Source organism: Chamaea fasciata, unplaced genomic scaffold (assembly GCF_029207755.1).
Source record: "Chamaea fasciata isolate MVZ Bird 193981 ecotype frontalis unplaced genomic scaffold, bChaFas1.0.hap1 SCAF_22, whole genome shotgun sequence".
Lineage (NCBI taxonomy): Eukaryota > Metazoa > Chordata > Aves > Passeriformes > Sylviidae > Chamaea > Chamaea fasciata.
The window spans coordinates 299,569-324,294 of NW_027094107.1; the positions used below are offsets into that span (position 1 = coordinate 299,569).

At 49.7% G+C, this 24,726-nt stretch overlaps 3 protein-coding genes across 6 annotated transcripts; 2 read left to right on the forward strand and 1 right to left on the reverse strand.

The window, feature by feature from the left end:
• Positions 1-128: 128 nt before the first annotated feature.
• DNAAF6 (dynein axonemal assembly factor 6) lies at positions 129-9,238 on the reverse strand. 2 transcript variants are annotated; one of them, XM_066202532.1, is made up of 7 exons: positions 9,169-9,238; positions 8,196-8,313; positions 6,400-6,466; positions 5,219-5,324; positions 3,287-3,383; positions 2,419-2,504; positions 129-911 (listed from the first exon to the last, which is right to left on the reverse strand). In XM_066202532.1, exons 2-7 carry the CDS (start codon positions 8,298-8,300, stop codon positions 776-778), a joined length of 597 nt encoding a protein of 198 aa, XP_066058629.1. In that variant the 5' UTR covers positions 8,301-8,313; positions 9,169-9,238; the 3' UTR covers positions 129-775. The 2 variants fall into 2 exon arrangements, with proteins under 2 accessions (XP_066058629.1, XP_066058630.1); XM_066202533.1 differs by lacking the exon at positions 129-911 and adding an exon at positions 1,233-1,936.
• A 213-nt stretch (positions 9,239-9,451) lies between these two features.
• Positions 9,452-15,974, forward strand: LOC136300294 (nuclear pore glycoprotein p62-like). The gene is made up of 12 exons (XM_066202596.1): positions 9,452-9,742; positions 10,546-10,931; positions 11,161-11,271; positions 11,735-11,869; positions 12,004-12,108; positions 12,577-12,685; positions 12,839-12,983; positions 13,343-13,392; positions 13,515-13,649; positions 14,017-14,128; positions 14,656-14,722; positions 15,754-15,974. Exons 1-12 carry the CDS (start codon positions 9,456-9,458, stop codon positions 15,843-15,845), a joined length of 1,734 nt encoding a protein of 577 aa, XP_066058693.1. The 5' UTR covers positions 9,452-9,455; the 3' UTR covers positions 15,846-15,974.
• A 1,123-nt stretch (positions 15,975-17,097) lies between these two features.
• RBM41 (RNA binding motif protein 41) lies at positions 17,098-24,504 on the forward strand. 3 transcript variants are annotated; one of them, XM_066202695.1, is made up of 7 exons: positions 17,098-17,153; positions 17,745-17,861; positions 18,594-18,786; positions 21,622-21,826; positions 22,754-23,130; positions 23,674-23,821; positions 24,129-24,504. In XM_066202695.1, the coding sequence occupies exons 1-7, from the start codon at positions 17,146-17,148 to the stop codon at positions 24,284-24,286; spliced, it is 1,206 nt and encodes a 401-aa protein (XP_066058792.1). In that variant the 5' UTR covers positions 17,098-17,145; the 3' UTR covers positions 24,287-24,504. The 3 variants fall into 3 exon arrangements, with proteins under 3 accessions (XP_066058792.1, XP_066058790.1, XP_066058791.1); XM_066202693.1 differs by lacking the exon at positions 17,098-17,153 and adding an exon at positions 17,367-17,487 and having other exon boundaries at positions 17,649-17,861; XM_066202694.1 differs by lacking the exon at positions 17,098-17,153 and having other exon boundaries at positions 17,558-17,861.
• The last annotated feature ends 222 nt before the right edge of the window (positions 24,505-24,726 follow it).

The window sequence follows — 24,726 nt, forward strand, 5'->3', positions numbered from 1 at the left end:
AGGCCAAAGAACAGCAGCATTTCAGCCCTTTGAGAGAAGCTTTGTTATGCAAAATTTCCTTTTATCTCAACCTTCACGAGGTCTCTCAGAGCATAATATAGGGAAGACAGACTCAAAGATAACTGGTACTGTTCCTTAGAACCTATTATTTTATTAATCAGGAAAGATCAGAAAAATAGGTGGAGAGACAGCAGATGAATAGGCAACACTGAACCATAAATTGTCAAAAACCTGTTCAAAAGAGATGAGATGTTCAGCAATCCAACTATAGCTGGTTAACTCGTTTTGCCTGTGCAAAGGAGCCTCAGATGTGCATATGGATCCCTGAAGAACTTTGATGATCTCACAAAGAAATAGGCAAGAGAAGATTCTGAACTGGTCCCAGGCCCAGCACTGGAGACCAAGTGAGGACATGAGCACTTGTAGGTCTTGAAATGGTACCAAAGCACCAGACTCATTGTCTAGAGCCTCACTGTGCTACTTCTCAGCCACAACCACACAAAAAGCTTTCTCTGGCTCAGAGAACTGAAATCTCCCTCTTTCTGATTCACAGGGTCTGCATCAGGCTGAAGGAAGCAGAAAGTTAACCAGAGCAGTGTAAGAGCCAGACAGCATCAGCTGTTAGAACCTGTGGGTGCTGTGCTCCTCCTGACTCATTTCCCCAGAGACATTCCCCTGGACTGTACAAGGGACACAATCTACTATTTCAGAACAAGTTGGATTTCCAAAACACTTCAAACTAGAACATTAGTTTTTGCAAACTTTCCCTATCTCTCTACCCATCAGAAAAATTTATGAAATCCAGCTTCCTTGATACCCTCAAGGTGACTTCCAAGACCTCCTCTTCAGAGAGAAAATGAGCTCTACCCTCCTTGCTGTTCACAGGGTAGGGGAGGTGCAGCAGCAGCTTCCTGTAAAAGAGGACACAGTGAATGTCAGTGTCTCAGATCAGGTGAGCAGTTGAGATGTCACTGCAATTAACTTCTGCAATTCCTCAGTCAGTATGCCAGGGAATGTTATTCCAATAGATCTCCTTATTGTGACAGGTTGTGGGATTCCTGCAACACCTCATGCACAGACTGGCCCTGAAATATTTCTATCACTTAAAAGCAGCCTGGTTTAAAGCAGCCCCAGGACTACAGAGTTGGAAGCAGTTGCTTTGAGTCTTCCTACCCATCTGTGGGAGAACAAAGTTTTTCAGTAAGTAGAACTTGACAACTTGATTGTTTCTTTCATATTGAGAAGCCTCACACTTATATTTGTGAAAGCAGCACTGGTTCAGGCTGTACCCAGGCAACCATCAGATTTATGGTGAACTTTTTATTTGCCAGGCTTGTGACTAGAGACAGCTGGGTACTGAGATGATAATGGCAGATCTGAGTCACCAAAAAGATAGAATTGCAAAGGAAAAAGGATGCTGAGGTTTTCCTACATCTGCAACATTGCACTAAGCTACTTCTTTTACTACGTAGAAGTTCAGCAAGTCATTAGCTGAACAATTATTTCTCAAAATTTTCCAGTTTCAAAACTAACATTCCCAAACCTTCTTCCACTCCTGTTGCTTTCTTGGGTTAAAACCAAGCACAGGTTAACTGACACTGCCTCGTTTTGGCCAGAGTAAAGTGGCTTTTCTATAGTTAGTCTACTGGGGACTTATTTAGGCCTTAATCCATGGCCTGCACCTCAAATTTATCTGCAGAAAGCTATTCACATATAGATCTTCCCACATCCCATTCAGTGCAGCAAGTCAGCCCAGAGAGGATTAAGGTTTCTTATGAAAGCAGTTTTTGTGAAGAAGGACTTTGAGCAAAACAGACATGGGAGTTATCTGGAAATCTCAGGCAGGGGAATAACACACTGAGGGAGAGATGGAGGAAGACTGAGAAATCCAAGAGTGTATCAGTCAGTTGATTATCTTTGTAGGCCTGAAATAGCCCTATAAAAAAAAAAAAACAAAGGAAATCTCCTTAGGAGACCTTGTAACATTTCCATCTCTGCATCTGTGCTTGGATATGTCCATCATTTGGCTTTCAGCTACTGAAAATTATCAGCACTTTTTCTACCATCTTCAGTCATATGTGTTTCAAATTAGCACAAATTAGTGCTTAGAAATACTAGACTAAGTCTTACAAGACCTTGGGCAGCTTTTTGCCAAAGATTTTGAGCCCTTGAAGCCTTGTTGTTTAAGCAGCCAAAATCTGATCTAAAGCTTTTTACTGGACAGTATCACAGATTCAAAGCCAGCAGTTGTACACCTATGGATGGACTATGGGTGGTTTCTTTTATATTTATTTCTCACAAGCAATTAATAGTACAGTCTTTAGCTTTGCTTTCCACAGAGACTGCAGTTAAAAGCTTGGCTAAACCCCATTTCAAACAGGATATTAATTGTTCTTCTATCAGTTGTGCTAGACTTACTTTTTGGGAGTTCGAAGGTCAAGAACCTTGTCCTGGATGTCTAATGTGATGTCTGAGTACTTTGTCTCCGGCAGCTTGATTTTAATCTGAAACGATGGGCAGAGGTAAAGCTGGGATTACATATGTTGCCCAAAAAGCCATAAAAGATCCCATTTTCATGAATATTTCAATGCTAGTATCAAAGAGCAACGTTTTGAGTAGGTAATTTGTATCAGAGAAAATACGACAGTGATAATGACTGCTTTCAATAGCTTAGTGATGTGTATTGATATCCTATTCTCTTCCAGATCCTGAGCTGCTAATGTGCTTGACAGGTGTTCTACATCCAGCAAAAGCCTCAGGCTTTTGTGTATTGCAGGGACAGTGCTTCTGCTAGAAAGATAACACAGCAGTTCTACCTGTCCTGGAGCTCAGAAACCAGGGAGGTCTTTGATTATATAATGATGAGGCAGGATCTGATAGCTGGAAGTTTAAAGGCTGTCAGCATTGTAGCATTCTGCTAGCCCACACACCTTGCAAAAAAATGCAGGAAGATGAAAAAAAAACCTCCTTCACAGCCCCTCTCCTCTCCAAAACTGTGTCCAAGATGAAACTTCATCTTAGAGCTAGTTTTATTCCCTTTAAGTTTATATGGGGCTTATGCATTTGCACAGGTTCCCTTGAGCAGACTTGGTCCTTGAGGAGATACACAAGTTCCTCAGGTTAGCAAGAGTAAATGTCATCTACAAATGCTTGGAGAAAATGCTACAGGAGGTCAGAGGCAGCAGTAGAGCTTGGTGTTTACATTCTGTCCCTCAAAAAGATGGGAAGATGGAAAAGGGCAGAGAAAGAGCACAAAGAAGAGAACAGAGCTCCAGGCTCAGCTCACCACTATATCCTCACAGCAGGCAGTGGAGGGGTCTTTCCCAGTCATCCCAAAGAAGACATCCTCTGTTCCCACATGCTGCTTGAATGAAATCTCATACCTGCCAAAGAGAAGTCATTGCCTGGAGCAGGGGCAGGAGACTAAAGGAGACCGTGATTCTCAGAGCACTGAAAATCCTCCTCACACTGTCTCCCCTCCTTTGCAGTCCCTTCAAGGCTCCAATCCATCTGCACTGGGTTTCTGTTCAGAGGCATGACTGAGATAGCAGGAAGACAGGTGAAGATCATTCACTCCACCTCCCAAAGCACTCACCATGCTGCCTCTGCTTCCCCAACCAGCCTTTGCAGGATCAGGAAATGCTTCCTAAGTGGATACAATGCTTATCAACCAGTCAAACACCACAATCTCTTGGGGAAGGGATTTGAAAAGGGGGATTTCACAGTTACATGTGTTCTGTTCTGTACTTTAGCATATTCTTGCAGCCTAAGCATAACACTCTAAAGCCAGATTGTAGCTATTTTGCATTCAGCCAACATTTATTTTCTTTTCCTTCGCATCTACAAAACGTAGAATCACGTATTCCCTTGGTCTTGATAATTAATGAATGAGGAAATGAAAACTGAATTTGTATTTATAACATATGCTACTCCTACTTAGTTCAGCAAAATTACTGGGGTGGATCACTTGTCTAAGCTCTTAGAAAGTCTTTCACATCTCCAGTGTGCATCTGCATATGTAATAATTCCTAAGTCAATGACAAATGTGTCTAATAGCTCTGGATGCACCTCTGTAGCCATCTGTTTTCCTTTTAGGACATTTTCTTTGCCTCATTTGATGAACTGTTACAAAGACTTATACTCTCTCTTCATCTGTGCAACATGGGGCACAACTGCATGAGGCTGGAGGAGCACTGCAGAGGGGAAGGGTCAAAAAATGGCATGAGAAAATCTTCTTTGTGCCCACAATACAAAGAGAACGTGTTCTGTACCTGACAGGTGACCATTTCAAGGACAACTGCGTGAGGGTGAATTCCAAATCATTTTCAGAAAGGCTAAGTCCCTGTTCAGGTGGGTCTCATTCCTGTGTTTAACGGGGAAATTGAAAACCTCATTTTCAGAAAGGCTGAGTCCCTGTTCAGCTGGGTCTCAGGTCCTGTGTTTAAGTGGGAAATTGGACTCCTCATGTCCTGACTTACATGCAGGAAAAAGCGAAGATTCTGGTGTACAATGTGCAGCTTCATGGGCTACAGTCCATATCCTCCAGCATTTAACACTTCAGGACATGGCACTGAAACAATGACTGGAAATGCAAAAGCTGCTTTATGGACTGACCTCTACAAACTCCAACTTACATGCCTGATTTCAAGAATATTTTTGCTACTGTTTTTTCAATGAGCAAGGGAAAAGGCTCTGGTTTTAAGTTGTGCTTTGACAGACTAAGATTGAATGACAAGATTTAAGAGCTCAAAATTGCCTGCACACAGATTTTCTTCCTGCAGTACTATTTGTCTCTAAAGAGCTTAAATCTTTGAAATGCAAATATACGTTGGAGTACTTTATGAATTTATGAGTATGGAAAAATGGATGCATCTCAATTGCAGCAGGAAAAAGCAGGTATTTCACACAAATGGCATATTTTAAAGTTAATAAATCGTTTTTCTGACCTACTTCCCCTCCTAATCCCACTTTTTACAAGTAACTGACACTGCACATAAATTTATGATGGGAAAAACCAACATGACGTTTCTGTTCTGAGATCAGAAGATTTCAAGAGAGGGGTTAAAACCATTCCTCAGATGTTGCTTTAGATGCAACACTCATATCTTTCCCTTTTTTTTGCATGACACAAGCTTTTCAGCTGGGTTGTAGATGCTGTTTAACTCCCATTTTCATTAATGCTATGTAAAGCCCACACAGGCAGTCTCAGCTCTCTTACTCTGGCTTTTCTCTAGGGTCCCAGGTATCATCAAATTCAGATCCTTCTGGGACCTCCTCTGTATTCCAAATGGTTTTCTTGTTTTCAGATTTCACTTGAAAAGTACCTATAAGTGAAGAGAAAAATCACTGACACATTTTGAAATGTCTTTCTTCCTCAAGGCTTGCTGAAAGCTTAGAATATTTTTCAGGAATAAAAAAAAAAAAAAGCCATTTCTAAAGCTTAGAAAAGTATTTCTAGGCTTTAGAAAAGTCTTTGCATTAAAAGCATTCTAGGTAATGATTACAGTCTTCTTCACTGCACTATCTTATGAATGAGGATTTGCAGAGGGAGGATGTTTTCCTTTCACTTAAATCTCCTTTACCCAACCTTTATTTCCTGGAAATCCTCCTTTCTGGCATATAATATCTAGCTTTCAAAATCAGTAAAGTGTAGAGGGATGAAATACTAATCTTCCAGAAGACATGAGATTTTCAGTGAACAGAGTCATTCACAAAGGAACCACCTCCTCACACAGAAATTCAGTTCTTCCCATTAATTACTGGGCACAGTCCAGACAAGGTGCTTAAGACACATGAAAGTTTGTGGGCACAGTATTATGGTTTACATCAGTCCTGCACGGAAAAATATTCTTTTAGTAAGCTGGTAAATGTGAAACTTGAAGTTTTTTAGAGTAGAATCTCTGATTATTGTTGGAATCCCAAGCAAAAATAACCTTTTGTGTTTGCCACAGTTCCTTTCCTGCAAAACTCACCCTGGCCTTTGTTGGCCTTTCTTAGGGCTCTTAACTAAACTTGCCCAATAATGTGACAGCATCATCCCCAAAAAACCTTAACTTTGCCAAGTCTTTACCCAAACTGTGTTCCTGTCTTTCCTGAGTGCTTGCATGGAGCTTTGCATGCTCAGTTATGATCCCTGCAGCCCCTGACCAGGCTGTGCTCTGAACTGTCACCATCTCCACTGGAGGCTGCCCTTGCATCACCCTTTCCGCTTCTCTTTGCATGTTTTAGAGTTAAGCTTTCAGGAAAGGAATAATTTTACAGTGTGACTGTAAGAAATGTCATGCTATGCCCATCTCAAAGGTCAGTGACCACTCCTTTACTACTCTGGTATCTCACAACAGCTGTTACAGTCTGCTGGCATGAGACTGAATGCCAAACCACACAAATACTCCTCCTTACTGGTGGTCTCTTTCTTTACTGGTCCAACACTGGCAGGAGTCATGGCACCAACAGAACAGCGTGGCTGCTAAGAAAGGCAAGAGGATGTCAAATCAATTTTTATAGAGCCAAGCTCAGTTACAACCACACTGTCAGTAAATAAAACACATTATCTAAAGTCAAACAAATCCCTGATAGAATTGAAATTGAAAAAACATTATCCCACAGTTTCATGACTGAACCACTGAATATTCTCTTTTCTTCACTCTCACTCAGCAGAAAGTGACCTTGACTGGGTTTAAGCAGGACTCACAGAAGCCCAGTAACACAGAGAGATGTGCTTTGTGAGTTTGAGTTTCCACCGCATTTTGGCAAAGTTTCCATGCTTTGCCTGCCATGAAAATATTACAGGAAACCAAGGGTGCCACATGAAAGCCCCATCACAGCATTTGGACTCCTTTCTACAGTAGAGATCATGAGGCAACAACATTTTCCTCTAATTATGAATCAATTTAGTGCTAATAGGCCAATGTGAGGCATTTCTCTATATATGAAGATGCCTTAGTTCAATAAAAGTGCCTCATATGCACAGAGCATTAAATTAAATCAAAATAAAGATTTCAATTTACCCAGACTGACTCAGACTTAATTGACATGCCTCGTGGCAATTTTCCATTTCTGTCTCTGAAGTGTCATTCATTTTATTAATAAGATGTAAACAAATTCTTTTTAAAAACAGGATGTTTACTGCAGAGATGTACAGCAATAATGCTGGGTTTAAAAGGCAGGCATTAAACAGCTGGAGGATAGTTAGGAGTGTGAAGGACCACATGTGTAACCCACTGAAAGAAAACTTCAAGGGATATGCATCCCTTTTATCCCAGATATTACTTGCATTGCCACTACTGGGGCTGGTCAGCTCTTTGTTGAGGAGGGATTTGGAGGAACACTCAGGCATTTGCCATTTTTGTTATCTGGTGTATTTTTTTTTTATTTTTTATTTAATTTTGTTATCCATGTCATAATATGATCTGTTCAAAATCCTGAGAGATTTGGCAAAGTTTTGAGCCTTCACAGAGGCTTTCTACATTGTTGGCACCTGAGAAGCTTCTGGGAATATTTCTTCCCAGCACACAGGCAGGCCTAGATAAAAGCAGGAGTTGCATGTTGCAGGAATAATGCATTTTCTCCAAACACTGTGATTTTCATCTATGCCTGACAGGAATTGATATAGAAGAATTCATTTGGATATTTCTTTCATTATTCATTCAGATTATGCACCTTAGATTGATTGTTCACCTTTCCCTATTTTACAACCACCAAAATACTTACTGTACTTCAGTGATCAATTATCTCTACAGTTCTTCAATGCATGACATATACAATTAATACACTCAGTTGCCTCTGGATATTTTGGTCCTTACTCAGAAGTTTAGCAGCAAGGTTTTCCCCTCATATCTGGCTGTAATTGCCTTCAACTCCAGCAGAGTTCAGGGAAAAGTAGGGGGAAGTCTGAAGTATCTAGAGCTCTTTCAACTCCATGTTCTCATCTCCTTCGGGCTGAAAAACTAAACCTCCCTCATATGCTGTGCTCACAATGTCTCCTTGTTTTCCTGGGGCATCTCGCTCATCCTCTCCCTCAAGAGCTTGTTACTCTGAAAGTATCCTGGAGCTCTTTCAGTCAGTCCAAAACCTTCTAAGGTTTTCATTCTGTTTTTACTCACTATGGAGAAAAAGAGATTTGCTTCTCCTTGACTAACAAGATAAGGCTGTAGTACAATATGTAAAAGAAGCAGCGACTCTTTTGAAAGGCTCACCACATCATCATCATCATCATCATCATCCTCCTCTTCTGGAGCATCACGGAGCAGCCTGGCAAGGCTCTGCAGAGAAGAGCCTGAGAACATGCTGTCCATATCCATACCCACTGCTCACCTATGCAGAAAAAACAAGTGACAGATGAAGTAGGAACCAAAAGTGCTTGGAACGGCCTGTAAAGCACAGATTTCCTGCTGTGTGCTTGGGAAGGAAAAAGTTAGCCAAGTTCCTGCATGTGTGATGATAACACATGTAAAATGGAACATAAAATCGAAGAATATGCTGAGTTGGATCAGGATCGGCGAGTCCAGCTCCTGGCCCTGTGCAGGACAGCCCGAGTCCCAGCACTGGGAGCGTTGTGCAAATGCTCCTCACACTCTGCCAGCCTTGGGGCTGTGACCACCTCCTGGGCATCTTCTTCCAGTGCCCGGCCACCCTCTGGGGGAAGAACCATTCCAGATATCCAACCTAAACGTCCCGTGAGAGAGTCCGAGCTGCTCCCTCGGGTCCTGCCATGCCAAGGGAATAACACCCAACCTTTTCTCTCCGTGCCCAGACCACGGACCTTTTGCTCGGCTGCCTTTTGTTTCAAGCACAGCTCAAACTCTACAAGTGACCCCGGCAACGCCGTGTCACAGGTAACCGTAGGTTCTCTGCCCACCCGCCAGCCTTCGGACCGGCCCAGCTGCAGGCGGAGGCGGAGGAGAAGGGAACCGCAGCGACAAATCCTCGTCACCGCGTCCCCAATGCCGGGCGGCTCCAATGCCGCACCCCAGCCCGGTGTCCCCCGTCCCTCATGGCCACCCTGGTGTCTCCTGTCGCACGCCACCGGGCGGTGTCCCCTCCCTGTCCCGCAGCCCCAGCCCGGTGTCCCCTGTCCCGCAGCCTCAGCCCGGTGTCCCCTGCCCCACAGCCCAGCCCCGTGTTCCCTGTCCCACACCCCGGCCCGGTGTCCCCTGCCCCACACTCAACCTCAGTGTCCCCTGTCCCGAACCCCGGCCCGCTGTTCCCTGTCCCGCTCCCGCAGCCGCGTCCCCCGTCCCCACAGCAACGCGAACACGCCCCGCCTCTCACGCCCGAACAGCCAATCGGAGCCGCGGCACCTCGAGTGGCGGCCACACTGACCAATGGGTGTCGAGGGCGGGAAGGCGCGGGGGCGGGCTCGGGCGGGGCGCGGTGACGACATCGCGCCGCGCGCCGTCGCGGAGCCGCCGCCGCGCCCGCCGGAGCTCGGCCCGCGCCGCCGTCGCCGCCGCGCCATGAGCCAGTTCAGCTTCGGGGCGGCCGCGCCCGGCGGCGCCTTCGGCCTGGGCGCGCCCCGAGCCGCCGCCACCACCGCGGCCACCGCCGCCTTCTCCTTCTCCGCGCCCGCCGCCACCTCCAGCGGCTTCAGCTTCGGCAGCGCGGCGCCGGCGGCGGGCGGCGCGCAGCCCGCCGGGCTCTTCTCCTTCAGCAGGCCGGCCGCGGCCGCGCAGCCCTCGGGCTTCAGCTTCGGCGCGGCCGGCGCGGCCCCCGCGGCCCCGGCAGCCGCCGCCTTCCCGCTGGGGTGAGAGCCGGGGCCGGGCAGGGCGGCGGGGGAGGGATGGAGGGAGCGGGTCGTGTCGGTGCCGGGCGAGGGCTCCGCGGCGATTTCTGCACCCAGCGAGCCTCGCCTCGTGTGCCCGGGACTCCCCAGCGCCCTGCAGCGCTCGCCTCACTGGGCGAGTGCTCAGCGAGCGCTGGCACCTGTCCCGGCTGATGTTTTCATGGGGGAGCTCCTCCACGTGTTGGGACGGGCATGTTCCGCGTCTCCGTCTGTAACTGGCCTGGAGAGGCGTGCACAGAGAGATGCTAAAGCTCTGCTACCGAATAGAAAACGTCTTCTTCTTTCTGACCCGAATCTGGAGTGCCCTGTACGTTTTCTCGGCACTTCGGGAGTGATTTGTCGTTAAGGAAAGGCTGTGAGTTCTGGGGAGGTTGGGCACAACTGCTGCTGTCAAAGCTTGCCAGATGGCAGCTGTGGGAAGGGAGCTCAGATGGGCACGAGCAGGAAAAAGCCAGCCTTGTGCCGAGGGAGTGAAAATGGTGAGCTGAGAGAAGGAGCAGCGTCACGTATGCTGCCATAAAATGCCCTGTGTTGCCTGGGTGGGTGCAGGTAATGAAGGGAGAGTCAGTAGCAAGATCCCTACCGGGGGGTGGCAGGTGACAGCAGCTGGATGGAGTCGGCTGTCAAACTTGGGACACGAGGCTGGCCAGGTGTGCATGTCTTTGAAAGGAGGTTCCTGCTGTCAACAAATGGTCAGGGAGCAAGGCAGCTGTGTCCTTGAGCGGATGTGTGTTTCAAGCAGATTGGCTTCTCTTCTTGCCTAGGGCCAACACACCCAAAGTGAACTTTGGAGCCAGCACTGCCACTGCAGCCCCTGCAATCACGGGGGGCTTTTCCTTTGGTGCCCCTGCCGCCACCAGCACGCCCTCGAGCCAGGCAGCAGCCCCGTCTGGCTTTGCCTTTGGCTCTGCCGGCACCAGCAGCAGCAGCACGGCCCCGTCTGGGAGCACAGGAGGCTTCACCTTCTCCAGTGGCAGCACGACTCAGGCGGGAGCAGCCGGGTTCAGCATCGGCACCGCGGCCCCGCAGGCCACGTCCGCAGGGCTGAGCTTTGGCACGGCCCCCGCGGCTGCTGCCACCACCAGCACGGCCACCCTGGGAGCTGCCGCCCCGTCAGCAGCGCCCTTCAGCCTTGGGGGGCAGCCCACAGGTGGGGGAGCAGGCTGGGGGCAGCCGGAGGCTGGGAGCCTCTGGCGTGGGGATGGCTGAGGGTGGAGTGGAGCTCTGCAGCCTCTGGCTCCTGCTGGGGCAGAATGCAGCCAGGGGCTGGAGCCAGAGGTGTTTGTGACAGCCTGGCCAGGCTCTGCAGTGCTGGGCAGCAGTTGCTCTTTGGGCTGTGGGAGGAAAAGTCCATCTTTGCCGTTTGCTCCTGGTTCCAGGTCTGACCTTTGGGGCACAGCCTTCAACAGCAGCCGCCAGTACGACCACGGCAACGCTGACCACAAGTGCCAGCCAGGCACCCACCCTGTCCTTTGGAGCCAAGCTTGGAGGTGGGCAGCTGCTCTGGAAAACAACTCCTCAAGGCTCTGTGAAATCTGCTGTCCTCCTGGCTATATTTGTCTATTGGAATAATAGACAGATATAATTAAAAGATCCTCTACTGGGGTGTGGGAGGGGGCCAGAAGTGTTTGTTCCTGTGAGTTTGCCCTGGCAGTGGTGGTCTGTGACAGCTCCTAGAGCCACTGGACAGTGTGTCCTGTGCTTCTCGTTGTGTCCCACATGGCAGCTTCTGTTCTGTGCTTGTGTGGGGAGCACAGTGGAAGGGAGGCACAACCTTAAAGGGCACAGTGTGAAAGACAGGGAGAATAAGAGGAAAAGGAGGTCACAGTGCTGCCACCCCCAAGAGCCAGGTGTGGCTGTGCAGTGTGTGTCACCCTCCCAGCAGGGTTGTTGTGCAGTGGGTGGGAGCTGAGTGTGCTCTGCCTGTACCCACGGAGCTGTTTGTCTCTGCAGTGACATCCACCGCTGCCACCACGGCCGCCAGCACCAGCAGCACCTCAGTGCTGGGCTCCACGGGGCCCTCCTTGTTTGCATCTGTGGCAACTTCTTCAGCCCCAGCCTCCTCCAGCACCAGCACAGGCCTCTCACGTGAGTCTCTGCAGGCAGCTTTGTCCCTGGGGCTGCTGCTGCAGTGGGAGGGGGCAGCAGGCTGGGCACAGCTTTTCCTGGGGCCCTGCATTTCATGGCTTATGCAGCCTGTCAATGGTGTCTTCTCTTTGCAGTTGGTGCCACTTCCACTGCTTCCACTGGGACAGCCAGTCTGGGGACACTTGGCTTTGGATTAAAAGTTCCTGGGACAACAGCTGCCACAACAAGCACTGCCACAGGTAGGAACAAGAGGCTGAAAGTCCCTGAAGAGAAGGGAGACTGAATTTACACTTCACCTGATCAGTGCTCTGTAGAGGTGTAAAGGGCCATGTCAGAGTAGCAGCTCAGCAGTTCTGATTTGTAAAGCCCTCAAGGAACTGAAAACGGCACAGTCTGTCTTTCTCTGATCCTTTTCCATCTCTTTGTGAAAACACAGAAGTTCTCTCATGCTCTGCAAAGGTGCAGGGGAGGAACTGTGTGTGCTGGTAGTTCCTGGTTCCAGCAGTAAGCCATGAGGACACTGACAGGGCTGTGGGCTGGGGATGATTTCACTCCCTCCTTGGCAGAGGTGGGATTTGCTGCTGGTCCCTCCAGAGGGATCTAGTGCAGCTCCTGCAGCCATGGGCAGTGCAGCCTGGACCTGGTCTCTGTTTGTGAGGTACCAGGTGTGTCCTCTTGTGTTGCTGCCCTTGAATCTCTTCCTGCAGGGACAACTTCTGCTTCTGGCTTTCCTTTGAATCTGAAGCCACTGACTACGACGGGTGCCCTTGGAGCTGTGACCTCCACAGCTGCCATCACCACAACCACCACAGCCAGGTGGGTGTTCTGTTAGCACTGAGCATTTCCTGCCTGGGGCAGGAGCAGCTGCAGTGGTCATGCTGGGGTCTGGAGGGGGCAGGGGAAATGAGGGAGTGCTGTGGAGTTTCTCCTGCCTGACCTTGTGTCCTGTGCCGCCCGTCCCTCCCTCAGTGCCCCCCCAGTGATGACTTATGCCCAGCTGGAGAGTTTGATCAACAAGTGGAGCCTGGAACTGGAAGACCAAGAGAAGCATTTCCTCCATCAGGCCACACAAGTCAATGCCTGGGACCGGATGCTGATCGAGAATGGGGAGAAGGTGAGGTGACCTCCAGTGGGACCTCATTCTGCTGCTTAGGTCCTTGAAGGCCTCCGTGTTACAAATGCAGCAAGCTATTGCTTTTCAAAATCTTTCTGTGTTCTGGCCTCTAGGCCTTGGGGTTGGAAATCTGTTCTGTGACTTTTGCTCTGTGCTACCAAGTTCTCTTAGGGGGGATCATTCCAAGCTGAACCTCCCTTATTCCCTCTTTGGTCTGTAAATCTTTCTGTGACCATCTCTTGTTTCCAGGAGAACTTGCATGGTGCTGCTTTCTCCCTCCCTCCCTCCCTCCCTCCTCTCTTCTTTGGAGAGCTGACTTGTTGGTTTGCAAGGTGTAATGAAACGTCTTCTGTTTCCAGATTACTTCGTTACACAGAGAAGTAGAGAAGGTGAAGGTTGATCAGAAGAGGTAGGAGACTGTGAGCACCTGAAATGATTTTATTTCTTCTCTGCATTGTGCTGCCTGCTGGTGTGACAGCTCTGCAATGTCTGCAACACGTCAGGGAAGCAGCTGGCATTTTCTCTTTGCAGACTGGATCAGGAACTGGACTTCATTCTGTCCCAGCAGAAGGAGCTGGAGGACTTGCTGACCCCTCTGGAGGAGTCTGTGAAGGAGCAGAGTGGGACCATCTACCTGCAGCACGCGGATGAGGAACGGGAGAGGACGTGAGGCACAAACCTGCTGGGATGGGCATGAGCTCTGTGCTGTGGTCACTGCAGCCAGCAGGAGATGGGGCTGGGATGTGTGACAAGATTAACAACGAGTGGCTGCTGTCAGACATTCAGTCCTGTTTTTTGCATGAGATTTTTCTCATAGCCCTGCACACTCTTGCTTGTCTGTCTCTGTGTGTACTTCAAGGGGACAGGGGTTGGGTGTCTCTTCTTGGGGGTGATGGAGCCTCTCTGGGTGCTGTTCCCAGGACTGCCAGCCTTGGCTGCAGATGTCGAAGCTCATTCCGATTGCCCATAGTTGTGAGTGGGTCTTCAAAGTTCTCCTCAGACATTCTGATCTTGGTTCCCATGTGCTCTGCAGCTACAAACTGGCTGAAAACATCGATGCTCAGCTGAAGCGCATGGCACAAGATCTGAAGGACATCATTGATCACTTGAACACATCAGGAGGCCCAGCTGACACCAGTGACCCGGTAAATGCAAGCTTGTATTTTATATTGCTGTGGAGGCAAGGGATATTGAAATACTTCTAACACTTTGTTTGTCCCTATGTGGATGCTCCACTCATACATTTTCTTTATGCTGTTTTTATATCCTCATAAAACATGATCTGAATAACCAGCTCTTTCTGATATCTATTAAATTGATTTTTATGCTCCTTATGGCTTTACTGAGAAGCTTTTTTTCAGTAAAAAATTTCCTTTTGGTATTGCAGACTGAGTTTTTCCACATTCATTTTTAATTTTGCCACTTCAAGCCTAAGGTGATGAATGTTCTGCTGCTTCCTAAGTCTAAATTAAAGCAAGCCAAAGCCACAGTCCTACCATCTAAGCTGTGCAGTTTTCTTGCTGCTAAGAAGCAAAGTAGCAGCATTGCTGCACACACTTCCTGCCAAAGTGGCTGCTGCCTCAGGGAAGCTGTGCAAGGAGAAACTTGCCTTTGACTCCTCTTGGTCTTTATGCAGTCTCACAACTGACTTGCACCTTCTCTCTCTGCTCAGCTTCAGCAGATCTGTAAAATTTTGAATGCACACATGGATTCCCTGCAGTGGATTGACCAGAACTCAGGTGAGATTTGTCCTGCAGCCTTTTGGGAATGGGAATGCAAAGCAGGAGTATGTCTGTGAGTGTTTGTTCATTCCTGAATTCCTGAAGTACGGTGTGGTATGTTTTAGCCAAAAAGCCCTCCTTGAAATGCATCAGTGCAAAGCAGAGAACTTGAAAACCTTATTATTCATTCTGTCAAACTAATTTTAAATAGCTTATCTTCTAAAATATTGTGGGGTGTGCCTGTGGTGCAGGAGAATTGGTGAGGGGAAGTGTGTGTGTGTTGAGTGTTATCATTCCAAGTAAGATGGAGCAGCCTGCACTGATCTGCAGGTAGGGTAACTGGAGGAATAATGCGGGAATACCACAGCCTCAGTAGCTTGAGATCCAGTGCAGAGCTGGAGATGCCCTCAGGAGTGAACACTTGACAGTGTAGTCACACTAAAACAAGCCAGAAAAAAGGAACTTTTCTCCCTGGGAGTGCCTCCTGGTGAGAGATTCTGGAATTCTGTGCCGTTTGGATTTTAACTGGAAGCAGCCACACGGGGGCATGGCAGAATAAGGCAGCTCTCCTCTGAGCAGCCCCAGAGTGCGCTGCTTGGCTACAGTGAAATGCTCACACCTGGTCTAACCTCTTGTGTCGGGGCAGGCCTGCTGTTCTTCGTGTTCACATAGAATTATTGGATTAGGCCAGGGTCTAATCAAGTGTTTTCTTTCAGAACACTTATGCTAAGCTCCACATTCCAAACATGCCTTTTCCAGGAAATCTGGTACAGCTCCTGTGCCACCTGAATTGTTTACAGAACGTGTGTGAAAATAGCTATCTGTTTATTTTAAATTTTCCTAGAAAGGAGCCCCATTTTTTCCTCTGCCATTCAATAATGAAGAAGTTGTCTTACTGGCAATACTTTGCGGTTAAGTTTTCCTCCTGCTTTGTCCTCTGTCAAATCTGAGTGACTGTCAACAAGAAAATATTTTCATTTCTGCAGACAAAACTGTGCAGGGTTGTGTTCTGGGGTAGCTGTGACATTAATCCCTTGGTTCTGCCACAGCTGTGCTGCAGAGAAAGGTGGAAGAGGTGACAAAAGTTTGTGAGAGTCGCCGCAAGGAGCAGGAGCGCAGCTTTCGGATCACCTTCGATTGAAACACTCCCAACTTCAAAGGATGAACATCAAGCCTCCACAGAAAACAGAGGTGTTTGGGAGCTGAGGACTGAAATCATGACCTGTTTTTTTGTTTCTTTTCTTACAATAAAATGTGTTGTTTGTTCAGAGCCAGTGTTTGTGGTGTTGGACTGGATTTTGCCTGCTCCCATCAGAAACTGGCTGAATTTTGTGCAGGGATTGTGTGCTCTCTGTGGTTTAGCTGTGGCTGCAGACTGGTGAGATAACACAAATGCTGCCTTGGAGGGCTCTGCATGGTTTTGCACAGCCTGGTTTTGGTAGTGGGGGTGGCTGCAGGGGTGGCTTCTGTGAGAAGCTGCCAGAAGCCTCCACGATGGCCAGCAGAGCCAGTCCCTTGTGGCTCCAAAAGACAGACAAGTCACTGGCCAGGGCTGGGCCAGTTTGAAACGCTGGTAATGCCTCTCTGAAACAGATTTAAGAAGAAAGAAAAACAAAAAAGAGTGGCACAGTTGTAATTGCGGCCAGAGACGTGCGAGGTGAGAACATGTGCAAGGAACAAGGTCAGTGGAGAAGGAGGGAGGGGGAAGAGATGTTCCAGGTGCTGGGGCTGAAATTCCTCTGCAGTGACACACACTGCAGCAGTTTGAGGGGAGCTGTGCAACATCAGAGTGACCATAGCCCCCATTCCCGTGAAGGTAGAGCTGGCTAGGAGGGATGGGGGGGGGGGGGGGGGGGGAAGGTGTTTCTAAGGGTTCATTTTACCTCCCATTATCCTGCTTTGCTTTACTTAGTATTAAACTCAGAGACATGAATTAAGATGAGCGTGTGTTGCCTGTGACGGCATTTGATGAGCGATCTCTTCCGGTCCTTATTTTAACCCATGAACCGTGCATTAAATTTTCTCTCTTCGGTTTAGCTGCAGATGGGAGCGAGTGGCTTTGAGGGGATGATGCCTGGCAGCCCTCCAGGCACGGTCCACGCCGAGGCTGCGCTCCGGGGCTGCGCCGGTGGCCCCGCCCCACCCCGGCCCCGCCCAGCCCCGCCCCGGCCCCGCCCGGCCCCGCCCCGACCCCGGCCCCGCCCGGCCCCGCCCCGGCCCCGGCCCCGCCCAGCCCCGCCCCGGCCCCGCCCGGCCCCGCCCCGACCCCGGCCCCGCCCGGCCCCGCCCCGGCCCCGGCCCCGCCCCGGCCCCGCCCCGGCCCCGCCCGACCCCGGCCCCACCCCGGCCCCGCCCCAGCCCCGGCCCCGGCCGCCCTTTCCGGGGCGGTTCCCGGCGCAGCGCGGGCGCTGCCGGGGTTTGGAGTGCGGAGCGCCGGAGCCATGCGGCGGTGAGCGGGGGATCCGTGGGTGCCCGGGGTGCCCTCAGGGGCCCGGCCCCTTCGCCGGTGACGGCCCGGGCCCGGTGCCACCCCCGGCCCCCTCTGCGGGCGGTGCGGGAGCGCGGCCCGGCCCCGCGCTGGGGCTGCGGCTGGGCTGGGTGGATTCGGGGTGCAGGTGACCCCGGAAAGGGAAGAGCGCTGTTGTAATTCACTGTTTCTCTTCATCCTCACGGTTTCACTTCTTTCTCCCCCGGCTCGTTTGAAACTGGCAGACCTAGACTGTCTGTCTGGGTGCTGATGCGAGATGATTTGGTCAATAAAAATGATGGCATATGATTTTAAAGTAAACAAACAACCGCCCCACATACAAAAACACGCGAAGACTCCTTGGGGTACTTTAATGTTTTCAAAGTAGTCCCAAATCTGTTGACTTTTCTAGTAATGTTAAAGGCAGCTTTGGTGCCATAATTTTGCTTCTTTGTCTTTTAAATCCCGGAAAAGCAGCCCAAGAGGTGGAGGAGCTGTAGCAGGGATGCGTTTTGAGCTGTGTTTCCCCTGTTGCCTTACTGACCGTGCCTGTGCTGTGGTTGTGTGCCCCAGGGTGAACAGCAGCCTGTCCAGCGATGAGCTTCTCCTGGAAGACTTGGAGACAGAGGGAGAGAGGCAGCTGAAGAGCCTCCTTCACCACCAGCTTGATACCACTGTCTCCATTGAGCAGTAAGTCCTGACCTGCCTGTTATAAATCCATATTATATTATATTATTGGCTTTTTGCAAATATTAAAATGAATGCTGTTTGTATAATGTTGAGATAACTGCTGCATAAATATAGTTTTCATTTCTGCTGTTAACAAAACTTAGAAATAGTAATGTGATAAATAAATCTTAGGCCATAGCATAATATTGAAATGGAGATTATGTGATGTTAAAAATGCTTTTATTCATGTAACTAACTCAGAGAATAGTGAAAGCAATTAGGTAATTTTTTCCCATTTGTGGATTATCCTATAACAGTGACAGAAACCAGAACCCCAAAGGAAGAATTTATTGCCTCTCTGTTATCAGGGAGTGTAGAACAAGATGGAACCACGAGGAGAAATAAAATACATTGATTTTAATCTAAGACAAGTCAAAGGTTAAAACCAAACAAAAGACCATCTAAACTCAAAGGAATGTTTGAAAAATGCATAATGGTCTATGAATATGCAGCAAGCTAATGCGATAGAAAGGGATTTAAAGAGTTTTGAGATGGTAGGGCTGAATGCCAAGCACCCTGCCATAACCCTTTGTTTTATTTCTGTCTCCTAATTGTCTTTTTATTAAACTTTTTAAATTTTACCAAAACGTGAAGCTCGTTTTTCACAACCCCAGGTGTGGTTTGAGAGAGGCCAGCCCCTTCCTGTCCCACAGTCCCTCAGTGCTGAGCTGTCTGTGTTGCTTTGGCTCACAGGTGCAAGTCGAAGCGGAGATGCTTTGCCCCCGCAGCTTTTTACAAACCTTTTGGGGAAGAGGCCGCGGGGGCTTTGACCCTGTCACAGTTCCAGGCCCTGCAGGAGAGTGACAAAGAAACCTCCTCTCTCCGGGAGCTGGGGCTCTCCGACTCGGAGATTCTGCTCTGGAAGAACCGGGCTTCAGCGAGGAAGGTGGGCATGTGTTGTTACAGTTCAGGACAGCTCATGTAAAGACACACAGATCTCCGATTTCTTCAGAGGGCTTGTAGCAAACTGAGAGACAGACCGTTTTTATACAGTGTTTGAGTACAATGAATAGGGTTGGTCCTTTAGGGCACCACCTTTTTGTAAACATCTCTGCAAACAAACATCTCTGTAAACAAAACACCAGGTGTCAGGAGGACGGTATCCAAGGTTGTTGTGGGTTCCTCCATATGATTTCCCAGGCCAGACTGGGAGAGTTTGTCCTTGGCTTTCCCACAGGCCCCAAGCTTCTGCTTGGAGCCTGAGAATCCATGTTCTGACCACTGTGAGTTCCCACAGGCATGCTCTGCTCTCCTGTGAGTGTGGTCAGGTTCCTCTGATCCTGTGGCACTCTGGTGGAAAATTCCAGTCCTTTGTATCCCTCACCTTTAGCCCTGTCCTACATTTCTTCTGGCCTCTTTTCTTTGGTGGAATGGTCGGTGTTAAAAGATACGGTGGAGACAGGAGTGGGTCCCCTGGAACACAGCAGGACATGAGTGTATTCCTGCCTCTGCCTTGAAACAAATCATTTCACCTCTTTATAGCTGTGTATGAAGGATTTAAATGTCAGAAGAGAGGAAGGAGAAAATGTTTAAAGCACCTCAGTATCCTCCTTTGGGTATCCTGGTACATCCCTGGATCCCATTGCTGATTTGGGATGGCTGTTTGTAGGGAGTGTTCTCCTTAGGGGCTTGCAGGTGCTCCAGGGGCCCTGGAACAGCCAGGTGAAAACAGTGCAGAGCTGTCAGACCACCAGTGTGTGGTGGCAGTGCCTTGGCTCCTCCCTATGTGCTCTTCCAGCAGGTTTTTCCCCTTTCCCCACCTTCACCCTTTTTTTTTTTTCTTTTTTTTTTTTTTTTCTCCACATTCCAGAGACAAGAGGCTTTTGTGGTTGTCCTGTGTCAGGTGCACTGGAGCGTCCTGCTCTTAATTTGCCAAACTAGAAAATGCACAACAGGACTTGGGCTCATCCTTGGCTTCCATCTGTCTCCTCTTCCTTGGAGATAGCTCTGTGTACAGGAGAGAGTTGTCTGTGGTTTACCTCTTTTCAGCTGAAGTCATTACTTGTTTTGGTATTCAAATGCAAATCCAGACCTGGTGGGGCCTGATTAAAGCTTGGTGTAGAGAGGGGTGGTGTTAATTTAAGAATGAATATCAATGTCATCAGTACCAGCTGTTATATTTAGTATGAAATGAATTCTGGGATGTTCCCAGAAAAAAATTTAGGTGGAAAACAGTACTCTGACAGAAAAAAAATGGTGACATCAGGGTATGCCTTCTGTAGGTTCTGAGAGAAGAATAATTAGGGAGAGAGCCTAAGTCAGGGAGTGATGTGCAGCTTTGGAGGTGGAGGCCCTGAGTGAAAGATTCCACCACGACTGATGAATAATGTCAACTGAGACAGAGAGAACTTCAGCTTGCCTGGGGAGCTCTTGGCAAACTACTGAGTGCAGATTTCTGTTATTTTCAGCTGCTAAGTGGCAGCTTTTTTGAAAACAAAGTACAACAAATGATTTCCGCGAATTGATTTTCCATATAAAACAGCCTTTTGTGCCTCAGGGAAGCTGTGAAATGGTGAATGGAAGAAGCTGTGCAGATGTGGGGCACAGGTACCATGGGAAGCTCTGTTAGGTTGTGCTCAGTGCAGGGAGAAAGCCTGGTTTCTTGCCCGAGGCAGAAGGATCTGCCACAGTAATTCTCAAACTGAATTTGAGAACAGGAAATCCACCCACAGCCCCATGAAAGCGTGTTCTCTGTGTTCTGGTCGGGGTGGATGGGGGAGCAGAAATGCCCTTTCAGCAGCTGGGGTTGTGCCTGTGTGCTTTGGCAGCATGAAGTGGCCGTGCAGTGAGGTTTACCTAGGGATGCTCCTCTCACAGGTGAGCTGTGAGGGCTGTGCTGCAGTCCCTGTGTGGTTTCTGGCTCAGTGATGTTTGTCAGGGTTTACTCCTCAGCATAAACCTCCCCTAGTGTGCCCAACAGCAGCTGGGGGTCCACTTTCCAACAACTAAGGTTCTGAGGCTCACAGACAAAGAGCTTGGTGGGAACTGGAGCTCGGGGTTGCTGTAGGTGTGGGGAAAGAATTGCCAGAGGATGGTAGTGCAGTCACTGAAGGCAGCTGTGGAAAATGGCTGTAGCTGTCAGAGGCAGCAGGGATGCAGGGAGACAGGCCAGGAGAAAAAGGAGCTGTTTCTCCACTTCCCACAAGAACTGTGTGGTTGTATTTGTCCTACCCTTGCAGCAGCAGGACCTCCTGGTGCCCTGGGGATGGTTCCTAATTGCACCCACTGCAGACTGTGAGGTTTGCCTCCTTCTGAGGCCCAGTGCCTCTTGTCACTTTTTGATCACACAGATGCTGCTGCTTTTGAAATCATTTGGCTGCAGGAGCAGCCTGCTCTAGTTACTGAAGGGAGAGACATCATCCAGGAAAACCTGGGTTTGTTTTCTGAACCTGTCTGGAGTACTGGAGTACTGCTAATGAAAATGTCTGTCCTGACAAGTCAGACAATATTAAAAATAGAAAACCAGTTATTGTTATAAAACCATTGTTTTCCTTGGATTTTTGTTTCATGTGTCTCCTGTTCCTCAGCTGACACTGGCCTTCTTGAATACTTTTGGTGTACAGAGAAGGGATAATGCTCAAATTCCAGGGCTCCGGGCTTTTCATGGCCAGTTCTCTTACGAAACCCCCAAGTCGGTCGATTCAAACACTCTGTCAGTTTCTCGCAAGAGACTTTTTATTCTTAATGACCTTGCCTGAGCTGGGGCGTGGTTGTTTTGCAGGGCTCTGGGCTGGGGGCAGCCCCGGAGGCCACGCAGGAGAGGCTGGACGCCATCCAGGAGAAGCTGGAGGAGCGCCGGCGCATCCTGGCGCTGCCGCAGAGGTTTGCGGGCAGCAAGCAGCTGAGCCGGCGGGAGATGGAGATCGAGAACGCCCTGTTCCAAGGCACAGACAGACACTCCTTCCTCCGGGCCCTCTACCACCAAGGTCTGTGGGCTCAGGGCTCTTCCTGCACACACCGACGGGCTGTGTGGGAGCACAACACATTTCTGTCTGGCCCGCTGTCCCTGACGGTGTGGTTCTGCTTTGGTGCTGTGTGGGAGGAGATATTTTCCTCTCTTACAGGAGCAGACAGAGAGTTGGTTCTGTGAAGGGTTTAATATAGAGGGTTTTGAAGTCCATTTCTGGAGAGCGTGGATCTCCTCGGTGTGTTGCATGTAGTGCAGAGCAGCTCGGGGTGTGGGAGAGGAGCTTTGGTAGAGCCTCGAGGTCTGGGTTACACAAGGTTCCCGTGTGGGACTGGAGGTTGTTCCTTCTCTGAGGTAACTGCAGGGGGTGAAGGAAGCAAAGGCACAGAGCAGGTAAGAGGAGGAGTGACTTGTTAAAGCCTCATCCCTGAAGTGGAGCTGGATCCAGTTGAAGGCTGGGAGATGCTGCTCTCACATTTGTCCTCATTTCCATTAAAGAGAATTAAAAGAGATCATTGATCAGTCCATGTCATGGACCTTCTTTAACCCCAGGAGCCTAACCTGATATCCTTGAAAGCAAAATATTTCTATTCCACATCGTGGTACAGGAGGGCAGCATGGCCCATCCTGGCTTTCATGCACGAAGAGGAAGGTCTGTTGAAAGTGACACCAGAAAGTGCTAAAATGTTGCTGCAGATAAATAAGTGAGGGCATCTCTGAAGCCTGGAGCTCTGATGTAGCACGGGTGGAGCTGCTCCTCTCTGCAGGTTCATCCTGAGCTGGTGAACCAGCGCTTGCTGGGGCTGCTCTTGTTTTAAACAACCTGCAGGGCCTGGGTACAGAGGCTGGGGTGAAACGGGGATTCTCCTTTCTGTGTCTCTTCCTGCAGTCTGTGTGTTTTCCAGGTTATTGGTGATAGTTACCACGTATCTCTGTTATGAACTAGATGACTCTCAGAAGAGGGGAACAGATGAAAAGGACCCCATGGTTCAGCTGGAGAGTGTTTACCAAGAACTACTGAGCAAGAAGTGCCCTGAAAAAGTCCAGTCCTCTACAAGTGACCCCAGCTTGTCCCCTTCCCTGACCCCACAGGGGGCTGTGACTGAGGAATCACCACTTCCAGACCAGGAGCAGCAAGCGGAACAGGCAGCAAGTCCCAGTGTTTCTGCAGCAAAGCCCCAGCAGTCCCCTCCAAGGCCTGTGGTCATCAAAGAGCCAGTGGAGTTTGTCCCGGAAGAGGAGATCCTCAGGAACCGCCTCTCAGAGGAGGAGCTTCGGAAAATGCCCAGGTTCTCCTCCTACCATCCAGGGGAGCCCAGCAAGGTAAGCTGAGATGGGCCAGGCTTTATCTTTGTTCAGCAGGATGCCCTGGGGCCGAGTCAGTAGGCAAAGGCCTTGAAGTTACTTGGCTGATCCTCCAGGCCAAGGGGGAGAGCAGCCTCCACTCTGGGGGGAGAAGGGACCTTGGGCTCAGCCTGGCAAAGGGGTGTCCTTGTGAGCCCAGCCCTCCCTGGCTCCAGCAGGTCACCTGTCAACATGTGCTCTGTCTGTTTGGGCCTGGCTGAGGCCTGCTGTCGCTCAAACTGTGCCTAGCTGGAGATTATTGTGTTTATAAATAAACTGAATAAACTGAACTGTTTTCATAACAAACTCAAACTGTCAGTGTTTGGTGCAGGCAAGCAGGGTGATGCCTTGAGTTCAGAGCTGCCTTTCTCTGCACACCCACCTGTCCTCCAAATGCCATCATCAGCATGTGGGTGTGAGGGCTGAGCTCATTCACACCGTGGAGCTGGACAGACTTGGGCCCAGGCTGAATGGTGTCTGTGCATGGCAAGGGCTGGCTGACGCTCTGTGTCTCTGTTACAGGTGCTGTATTTGAAGAACCTGGCCCCCCGAGTGACAGTGAAGGACCTGGTGTCCTTGTTTGCTCGGTTCCAGAGGGAGGATGGCCCCCTGATCCAGTTCCGCCTCCTGAGCGGCCGCATGAGGGACCAGGCCTTCATCACCTTCCCTGGTGAGTTGCTGCCTCATGCCTCAGTTCTTCCCTGACTCCCAAAGATGTAACATCCTCCTGCAGGGCACTGCTCTGCTGCCAAGCCTGCTTTCCAGAAAAAGCAGGGGAATTCACTCCCTTCTGTTCCTGTCGTGCCATAGCCCTGTCCCTGGGTTGGAAGAGGATTTACCAGGGTGGAAGTGATGTGCTGTGGCCTGTGCAGTGTTCATTCAGCACATCAGGGTGGCGGCTGCAGGGTCCCCTGGGAACCCCCCGTGTCCCCCAGGGCTGCTGGGGGCCCTGTGCCCACTGTGCCCTCTCCTTGCAGACACGGAGTCGGCCCAGAGCGCCCTGCAGCTGCTGAACGGCTACAGCCTGCAGGGGAAGCCTCTGGTGATCGCCTTTGGGAAAAGCAGGAAACATCTGCCAGAGGCTGACTCTGCCACCCCCAGCTCCTCTGCTGCAGAGAACCCTCCTGCCACCTGAGGACAGAGAACAGCCTTGTGGAGTTCAGTGAGCTGTGGGAAATGTGTGCTTGGACCTGGGACAGTGAAGGACTGTTGGGAGCCAAGGTGCAGGTCCAGTAATCTCAGAGTGGGGAAGGAAGAGCTGGAGATTGGGCTCTTCTTGAGAGATGGGCAGTGCCTGTACACTGCTGTGGCAAGGAGAGAAAGAGGCCAGGTAAATAAATACACTTACTGTGGTATTGTCTTAGTGTGTGCTTATTGATGTTAACAGTCCACAAGTCTTCTAGAGCTAAGTGTGCTGTACTCTGCTGCTGCAGGACTGTGTCCACACTTCAGTCCTGGGAGCCTCCCAGCTCCGCCGGCTCCCCTGGAGATAGAGACTGCCCTCAGCCCTCCAAAGCAGCATTTGTGTTATCTCACTTGTCTGCAGGCACAGCTAAAGCACAGAGAGCACATTTC

Bases quoted from the DNA above. Each gene is read 5' to 3' on its own strand.
- DNAAF6 (XM_066202532.1), bottom strand. From the start codon at position 8,300: ATGGATATGGACAGCATGTTCTCAGGCTCTTCTCTGCAGAGCCTTGCC. The intron at 6,467-8,195 runs GTGAGCCTTTCA...TGCCTTTCTTAG, and splicing joins ATGATGATGATGATGATGTG to CAGCCACGCTGTTCTGTTGG. The intron at 2,505-3,286 runs GTGAGCTGAGCC...CCATCGTTTCAG, and splicing joins CCTGCTGTGAGGATATAGTG to ATTAAAATCAAGCTGCCGGA.
- RBM41 (XM_066202693.1), top strand. The intron at 23,131-23,673 runs GTAAGCTGAGAT...TCTCTGTTACAG, and splicing joins ATCCAGGGGAGCCCAGCAAG to GTGCTGTATTTGAAGAACCT. The intron at 23,822-24,128 runs GTGAGTTGCTGC...CTCTCCTTGCAG, and splicing joins GGCCTTCATCACCTTCCCTG to ACACGGAGTCGGCCCAGAGC.
- LOC136300294 (XM_066202596.1), top strand. From the start codon at position 9,456: ATGAGCCAGTTCAGCTTCGGGGCGGCCGCGCCCGGCGGCGCCTTCGGC. The intron at 11,870-12,003 runs GTGAGTCTCTGC...TTCTCTTTGCAG, and splicing joins CACCAGCACAGGCCTCTCAC to TTGGTGCCACTTCCACTGCT. The intron at 13,650-14,016 runs GTGAGGCACAAA...TGTGCTCTGCAG, and splicing joins GATGAGGAACGGGAGAGGAC to CTACAAACTGGCTGAAAACA.